Source organism: Salmo salar, chromosome ssa03 (genome assembly GCF_905237065.1).
Source record: "Salmo salar chromosome ssa03, Ssal_v3.1, whole genome shotgun sequence".
NCBI lineage: Eukaryota > Metazoa > Chordata > Actinopteri > Salmoniformes > Salmonidae > Salmo > Salmo salar.
In genome coordinates this window covers 80,623,217-80,632,442 of record NC_059444.1, presented here as the reverse complement: position 1 = coordinate 80,632,442, position 9,226 = coordinate 80,623,217, and the positions used below count along the sequence as shown (strand labels likewise).

The 9,226-nt window shown below is 41.6% G+C and overlaps 1 protein-coding gene across 1 annotated transcript; it reads right to left on the bottom strand.

The window, feature by feature from the left end:
• Positions 1–649: 649 nt before the first annotated feature.
• LOC106606620 (glucose-induced degradation protein 4 homolog) lies at positions 650–9,107 on the bottom strand. The gene is made up of 6 exons (XM_014202957.2): positions 8,825–9,107; positions 8,144–8,203; positions 4,805–4,912; positions 4,533–4,634; positions 4,269–4,399; positions 650–3,908 (listed from the first exon to the last, which is right to left on the bottom strand). The coding sequence occupies exons 1-6, from the start codon at positions 9,053–9,055 to the stop codon at positions 3,845–3,847; spliced, it is 696 nt and encodes a 231-aa protein (XP_014058432.1). The 5' UTR covers positions 9,056–9,107; the 3' UTR covers positions 650–3,844.
• Positions 9,108–9,226: the final 119 nt, after the last annotated feature.

Sequence of the window (9,226 nt, the reverse complement as noted above, 5' to 3'; positions counted from 1 at the left end):
AGAAAACGTCAGCAGAGTTGAAAATGCGATGGAAAATCATTTAACCTGTCTTTTTTTAACCCCTTATTTTTGTTGGCACAAAACTACCTTTTTACTTCCATTCATTTGAATGGGTTACCATCAGACCGTGACACTTGTGGGGGTTGTAGAGCAAAACGGAGAACACCATTGTGTTCGTGTGAGTCTCATATTAGTTTGACATAGGCAGATGCAGTAGGTTGACATTTTGATAGTTTTTTTTAATGTTACATAGACTCAAGGATTAAAGATGGTATTCTTTATTCGGTACATGGGAATGAATGTAACCGCAAAAGTTATTTTTATGTGCACTACCTCATCACGCACAGCCTTTCATTGTTTTATGCATATTTTAGAATATTAACATGAAAATCTGTCCCCAATTGGATGGAAACCTAGCTATTGTAAGTAATTATGTCATATTTCATAGAAATCTGGAAACACTGGACAGTTACGACTATAGTCCTCAACTATCACTCAGAAGTATTAGAAACAAACACCCAATTCATCACAAAATAATGCATAACTATAATATAAACAATGACAGAAACACCCAATTCATCACTAAATAATTGTAAACTATAATATAAACATAATGACAGAAACACCCACAGAAGAAGAGAAAGACCGCTTCTTGGGAATAGTTTTATTGCAATTTTGATGGAACCTCATTCTTTCAATTTCCTCCATCCATAAACTTTCTCATAAAATATCTCTATGTAGAAGTGCCATGATTTCAAAGACAGTCAGTCACCAGTAAAAACAGCCACCATAGTGAACAACACACCAACTCTTCCTCCTGTATCATACAATCCAATGCATTTATTGACTTAAGTTAGCTGTGTCAGTTGAGTTCAATTATCAGAGCTTAATTTGCAATTTCAACTAGCTTTTTTGTCCATTCTTGTAGCTTGATCATTACCAAAGGAAATAATGTGTCACACTCTTTGTTACCTGGAGAATGGAGCTGGCGCATGGACACGGAAACACAAGTCAGTTCATAGTGCAGTCCAGACAGCAACACAAGTCAGTTCATAGTGCAGTCCAGACAGCAACACAAGTCAGTTCATAGTGCAGCCCAGACAGCAACACAAGTCAGTTCATAGTGCAGTCCAGACAGCAACACAAGTCAGTTCATAGTGCAGCTCAGACAGCAACACAAGTCAGTTCATAGTGCAGCCCAGATAGCAACACAAGTCAGTTCATAGTGCAGCCCAGACAGCAACACAAGTCAGTTCATAGTGCAGCCCAGACAGCAACACAAGTCAGTTCATAGTGCAGCCCAGACAGCAACACAAGTCAGTTCATAGTGCAGCCCAGACAGCAACACAAGTCAGTTCATAGTGCAGCCCAGACAGCAACACAAGTCAGTTCATAGTGCAGTCCAGACAGCAACTCCTAACACATTTTGAAATCAGATGTAATTTGTGAAAAGAAACAACTTCCACAGAGCAATGTCTTGAAAGTATACTTATTCTCAAATAGCATATTCCTATAAAATCTTATTCATTTGCCATTCTTTATGTCCAAACCAGCTTTTTAGTGTAGTAATGTTATTTATGCTGGCTTGAGCAACATTAAACTGACCAATGAGGTAGGCTAAGTAGTTTCACTTCCTGGTTGACACCTGTCATGTGATGTCACCTAATTCAGGGTCATATTCATTAGCGCACACCATATTGAAACATTAACAGAAATTGAAAACAAGTCCAGGTAGTCCCTTCACGTTTCAGTCTTTTCTCCCATTTGGTGTGTAATGAACACGACCCAGGAGACTCGCTGGCGTTCAAAGGTCTTTTGAGGGCTGACGTGGCATATCTCTCCAACTGAAATCGCACAAACATGCTTTAACAATTCACAGTCATGACTCAACTCCAACGTTGTTATAAAACACTGCTCTGTACAAACATATTACAGTTAAGGCATAAGGTTTTTCAAAAGCTTTGACGAGAGATGTTCTTGCCAGTTTATTTTTTACTCTCCCAGAAAACACATCTCTTCACATGTCAAGGTTTTGTAACAAACGCCACTATTTCTCATTCTGTGAATGGAAAAGACGTCAAAATGATACAGGAGAGACACACCGGTTGTGCGTTGGTATAATTAGGGGCAAAGTGAAGAATGCAGAGGAGACAGCTCAGTTAGCTGCCTGCCACATTCAATACATCAGAAACATAGAAATAAAATAAACAGAATGGGTCGACCTCGTTAAAATCGTTGGCTGTCAGCAATACTGTACGTGTTGAGTCAGGTCCTAACGCAGTATACTGCACAATACCAACACAAAATCCATATCTAGTTGGTCATCAACGTCTTACGTGTCCATTCTAATCATTGTATTTCTATGCCTTATCTTTTCCTCCTCCAGCTAAAACTCTATACTAGCTCACTCTCTCATCTGTCCCATGGCATTTAGTCCACTGCACACACTTTGATTTGTAGCGCTCTAGCATTAGCATTTTTCCAGCATCACCACACAGACAACCCATTGGCTACATTTAGACAGGCAGCCAAATTCTGATATGTTTCACTAATTTGTCTTTTGACCAGATCAGTTCTTAAAAAGATCAGGTTGGTCCAAAGAGCAATTAGTGAAAAACAGATCAGAATTGGGCTGCCTGTCTAAATGCAGCCCAAGTTCAATCTGCACTACACCCTCTCCCCCACCAGAACTTCAGAGCCACCACACATAACTCAAGACACCAGAGCATTACACTCAAATAGCTGTGTCAAATCAGATTAAAAGCCTGGTGAATAAAAACAACTCTTTATTATATATATCTATACACATATGTAAATTAACAACAATATTCATTTTCAATAAATACTCTGGTGGCTGTGTGATCACTCACGTACGTCATCATAATACCTTTTAAAAAGTCCTTTCTGAAAATAAAATGGAAAGTAGGTAAGCGCCGGATAAGAAATTTTTTGTAAATTGCATAGAAAAATGAGTGAAGCGTAAACCACTTTATCAGTTCACTTGGTTGAGGCAGGGAACGGTAGGAGAGGCTTTTCAAAAAGCAGCAGTAACAGCAGCCTGGAAATCTGTCCGCCAATATGAACTAGGGCATGGGGACTCCCTCTATAGGTCAGACGATGTCGACTTCATCTCAGAGAGAGGACAGATTTAAAGTAGCCATCAGTGTGGTATTATTTGTTTCAATAGCCCACAACACACATCTGATTATGCCCTGCCTTCAAATATCAACCTTAACCAAGACGTCATCCGACTAAGCCGTCAGATCTTGCATCATGGCAGATCATTGACCATCAATCTTCTGTTGAGCACACCCTTGATGATGTCACACCTCAAGACCTTATGGAGATCCATCTTTTCAGGACTGCTTGCTCACTCTGTAGCTCAGTCAATCTCAATCAGGCCTCAATTCATTGAGACAAATTAAAATGCAATATCAAACTTTGTACTTAAATCTTAGACTGCTGCACCCCCCACCCATTTTCAGAGGTGCTGGGGGGATTCCCAACTCAAAAGTGGAAAGCGTTTTCAACATGGTGGAAAGAGAAGGAAAAGTAGCTTCAAAAACAGGAAGCTGAATGGAGAAAGAGTGGGGAAGAGAAAACAACCAAAGAAAAAGTGCTGTTGATCCCAGCTGATGCAAAGTCGAGAAAGGCAGGCTGAGAAAAACTGTCGGTTGTTGGCCTTGTTCTTTGTGTATCCCTCCCTCCTAACATCGTTCTCTCCCTTACGGCAGAGAATACTTGTAGGTACATCCTTGGCATGATTGGTCAGTTCATCTCCCCCCTCCATGAGCGAGTCTCTAGGGCAGTGCCAATCAAAGTCCTCTCTGCCAGCAGGTGGGTATCACCGGAACTGGTAGATGGGCATACTGTGTTCCTGGACGTGGGTGAGGTTTAATGACTGGTACCTGAAAGAGAACAAGGGGACCAATAATGAGCAGCTAGCCAGTAGCCAAGCAGCTAGCCACATCCCTGTATGTTCATTTCAGATCAGCATGCAAAACAACAACTGGTACAGAACCTAACTATCTATCTACTAAAGGTGTATTAACATGACCTAGTATGCTTAGTACTAGCAACTATCAAAATACGTACTCAATCTGAATATCCCAAAGAGCCAAACTGTACAGAGCATCTATCTGATTTGAACAAGCCATCTAAAATATTGACACTTCAGTGTCTGCATCCCAAATAGCACCCTATTCCCTATATAGTGCACTACTTTGACTAGGGCCCATAGGGTACCATTTGGGACACAAACTATGTACCATTCAGAGCTTCTGTGGTAGTAGTAGCCCTCGATGGTGGCTGTGGACTTCTGGAAGCAGATATAGTAGAAACCAGCGAAGGACGCCCCGCTGATGTCTTTAATGGTGTGGTCTGGGACCAGGAACTGCTCCTGTAAGGGAGAGAACAAACAAACAGTCACTAGATGGCCATGTTAGAAAGGACAAAAGAGACAGGAAGGGTTCAAGTACATACAGGGAGAGAGAAAGAGATATCAATGGAACGTCAAGTGATATTGGACTCACCTTCCACCTCATAAAGACAAAGTCACTGTTCTTCAGCTCTTCGTAATCAAAGTCGTCCAAGTTGAAGCTCTTTGCATACTGATAAAAAGCCTGAAACTTACCCTGGAAAGAAACAAAACAAGTGTTGTTTTAGTTGTACTTTTTCCTCAAAGCCAATAAAAAACTGAAGTACTACGCCGCATCCAAGAAGTGTTTGTTAAAAAGAAAACACCAGACAAATGACTACGCATTAATGGGAATATGAAATGAAAGAAAGAGCTTCAAATAAATACCCAGTGCTTGCGGTCCACATCTTCGTCTGCGTCCCACTTCCTGGTTAAAAAGGGCCTCTTTCTACTGATGATCTCTCCTGCGAAGAACGTGGTGAGAGTGGGATACTCCTGCAAGGATCAGAAACACAGTGAACACCGTAGCTAATCTTTTTGTTTATTGGACAAGTTCAGGTAAGACCCTTGCTGTTTGCTTTGGTTCCCAGAGAATTAGAGACTACGACCACGTTTCCTTCTCCATAAGGACTTTCACTAACAAGAGTGTTTTAGTTATACACGGCACACTTATTTCATTTTTTTATTTAACTAAGCAAGTCAGTTAAGAACACATTTTTATTTACAATGACGGCCTACCCCGGCCAAACCCTAACGATGCTGGGGCAATTGTGTGCCGCCCTATGGGACTCCCAATCATGGCCGGTTGTGAAACAGCCTTTCTTACAGTCACACACATAACAGTTGTCCAACAAAGTAGGTAAATATTACCAATTATTTTCTGGGTATAGACCTGAATACATGGATCTAGCTGTGCTCCCACTTACTATTACCATAATCTGACTTGGCTCTACAGTCATGGTTACCAAAGGTCCTTTAGAAAGGGTATCTGGCTGGAACACATGCTGGTGCAGTGACAAGTGTCACACACAGGAATGCCATCAATATCAAACAGCAATGCCTTTTTAATGCAGGGTCAAATTCATTAGGCAACAAACGGAAGAACAGAAAAACTAAAACTAAAACTGGGAGGGACAACCTCAACGTGTTCTCTTTTTCCGCTGCAAAATAATTTGCTGCGGTGTGTCCGATTGAATACGACCCAACTCACTGTAACACTATGCCAAGGTGCCAGATCAGTGGTAGGTAGCACCTTGTTAAGTAAACAAAGTGCACCATTTCCCTGAGCACTCCCTTTGAGTCACTCACAACTAATTCTCTAGCAAAAGAGGTGAACAGAGCCAGAGAAGGGATCTGTGTAATTTACAAGGAGAGAGTGGGAAGAGCCCTGATATTTAGTGTTGCCAGTGAGAGAAAGTGCACAGCAATCACATTTTGTACCACACACCCTCTGAATTGTTTACCCTGAATTGTAGACCAGACAATTCAGAGAGCTGCAGCACACAGACTAGAGGTTGACCGATTAATTAGGGCCGATTTCAAGTTCTCATAACAATCGGTAATCGGCATTTTTGGACACCGATCATGGCCGATTACATTGCACTCCACGAGGAGACTGCGTGGCAGGCTGACTACCTGTTATGCGAGTGCAGCAAGGAGCCAAGGTAGGGTGCTAGCTAGCATCTTATAAAAAAAATAATCAATCTTAACATAATCACTAGTTAAACTAGTAATATCGTCAACCATGTGTAGTTATCTAGCGTGTCCTGCGTTGCATATAATCTATGCCGTGCCTGTTAATTTATCATCGAATCACAGCCTACTTCGCCAAATGGGTGATGAATTAACAAGCGCATTTGTGAAAAAAAGCACTGTCGTTGCACCAATGTGTACCTAACCATAAACAATGTCCTTCTTAAAATCAATACACATGTATATACTTTTAAAACTGCATATTTAGTTAATATTGCCTGCTAACATGAATTTCTTTTAACTGGGGAAAATGTGTCACTTCTCTTGCGTTCTGTGCAACAGAGTCAGGCTATATGCAGCAGTTTGGGCCACCTGGCTCGTTGCGAACTGTGTAAAGATCAACTTCACCAAACGGGGATGACTTAAAACAAAAGCGCATTTGCGAAAAATAGCACAATCGTTGCACGAATGTACCTAACAATAAACATCAATGCCTTTCTTAAAATCAATACACATGTATATTTTTTTTAAACCTGCATATTTAGTTAAAAGAAATCCAGGTTAGCAGGCAATATTAAACTAGGGAAATTGTGTCACTTCTCTTGCGTTCATTGCACGCAGAGTCAGGGTATATGCAACAGTTTGGGCTGCCTGGCTCGTTGCGAACTAATTTGCCAGAATTTTACGTAATTATGACATAACATTATGGACTTATGGATGCCACCCATTAGATAAAATACGGAACGGTTCCGTATTTCACTGAAAGAATAAACTTTTTGTTTTTGAAATGATAGTTTCCGGATTTGACCATATTAATGACGTAAGGCTCGTATTTCTGTGTGTTATGTTATAATTAAGTCTATGATTTGATAGAGCAGTCTGACTGAGCAGTGGTAGGCAGCAGCAGGCTCGTAAGCATTCATTCAAACAGCACTTTGTACGTTTGACAGCAGCTCTTCGCTGTGCTTCAAGCATTGAGCGGTTTATGACTTCAAGCCTATCAACTCCCGAGATTAGGCTGGTGTAACCGATGTGAAATGGCTAGCTAGTTAGCAGGGTGCGCGCTAATAGCGTTTCAATCGGTGACGTAACTTGCTCTGAGACCTTGAAGTAGTTGTTCCCCTTGCTCTGCAAGGACCGCGGCTTTTGTGGAGCGATGGGTAATGATGCTTCAAGGGTGGCTGTTGTCGATGTGTTCCTGGGTCGAGCCCAGGTAGGGGCGAGGAGAGGGACGGAAGCTATACTGTTACACTGGTAATACTAAAGTGCCTATAAGAACATCCAATAGTCAAAGGTATATGAAATACAAATGGTATAGAGAGAAATAGTGCTATAATAACTACAACCTAAAGCATCTTACCTGGGAATATTGAAGACTCATGTTAAAAGGAACCACCAGCTTTCATATGTTCTGCGCAAGGAACTTAAACGTTAGCTTTTTTACATGGCACATATTGCACTTTTACTTTCATCTCCAACACTTTGTTTTTGCATTATTTAAACATGTTTCATTATTTATTTGAGGCATTATATTAAGTTAAAATAAGTGTTCATTCAGTATTGTTGTAATTGTCATTATTACAAAAAATATATATAAATATTTTTAAAATCGGCCGATTAATCGGTATCGGCGTTGACAAATCATAATCGGTCGACCTCTAACACAGACCTGTTCTATGACTGTCTACCATTTTAGAGGCAGTCAGGCAGTCAGTCAACACATCCATGTAAGACTAAACATCCAAATACGGTATACAGTGCTCAGACAAAACACTCTTGCAACATAACAGATAGGCCTTCATACCGGTGTTGCAAATTGGTCAATAGATGGCTCTGGCTTGTTGTCATAATGCATGCCAGTTTCACATTGGTTGGTTGTACCAGTATACATTTCAATTGGGGCTGGTGAGCTGCATTGCACTTGGCTTACACTGACCCCTGCCCTGATAAGTTCCCAAAAAGGGGTATAAAGACCCATGAAAACATCACTCATTGCATGTACACTGTATCTGACCCAGTTCTGCTCCACTTTACCTCGGTTAGGCCTTTGATCTTCAGGTAACCACACAGATAAGAGTCCTCCATGGTCACATGCTGCAGGAGACAAACAATCGCACAATGAGTGGTATTCAAGTGCAGTGGTCACAATGTCAGTGTGTGTGTGTGTACAACAACAACCCATCAGGTGTCTTCACAGAATGACAACCAGCCCATTAACAAGTTATTTTCAACAGTTTTATCAAATGAATGAGCAGGCCTATTCAATAGTCAGCTGTCTGTCAATCACCAATGAAAATGCTGAATGCTAGCCACCCATGTCATTCAGCAGCTAGGCCATATGTTAACATAAATGCATGTGAATGCCAGTATTCATGTATCCAAATGTTTGCATAAATGTTCATCTCACTGCCAGAGTTAGCTGGCTGTTCTCTCTCGACAACCCTAGGGGGCCCAAGAGGGCTTACTAACATTTACAGTCGATTTGAATGGGCCATCTAGCTGCTAACTAAAGATTGCTTGCTGTCAAGCTTGTTAAAATTGTTTGTTTGCTAACTAGCTAGTTCACCTGGCTAGTTTGCTAAATCGGTTGCTTGTCAGTGGTGGTTGGTGGTTGGCAGTCAGTAACGTTAGCAGCAGTGACAAGACAACCTTACATGGTCAGCTAGTAAACATGCTATCCATCATACCAAGCTTCTTAAAAGCAAGAGAATTTACCTGCAAAACGACCTCAACGTCATACGAGTTTCCTTTGCTCTTCTGATGCCCTCGAAACTGTGAACCGCTGTACAGCAGCGAAGTAGCTACCCCGGGCTGGTGCGTGTTGATCGGCGGGGGAGGGATAAGAGAGGCCGAGGATGTACGGGCCGCAGCGGTGCTGCTGCAGCACTCAGCTCGAACAGGCATGATGAGCGCTAATGCGTGCGTATCCCCGACTGCAACAGTCATGAACCACAGACTGAGGAAGCTCTTAATATGGAGAGGGGCTACTGACCAGCAGTATCTAGAAGCCTGCCAATTTACTATACTCCTCCCCGGCCCTAGGATAGCTCACTCTGGACGTGTACTGGCTTTAAGAGAACTTCAACGTTTCTTTAGACAACTCAGAATCACCCTATT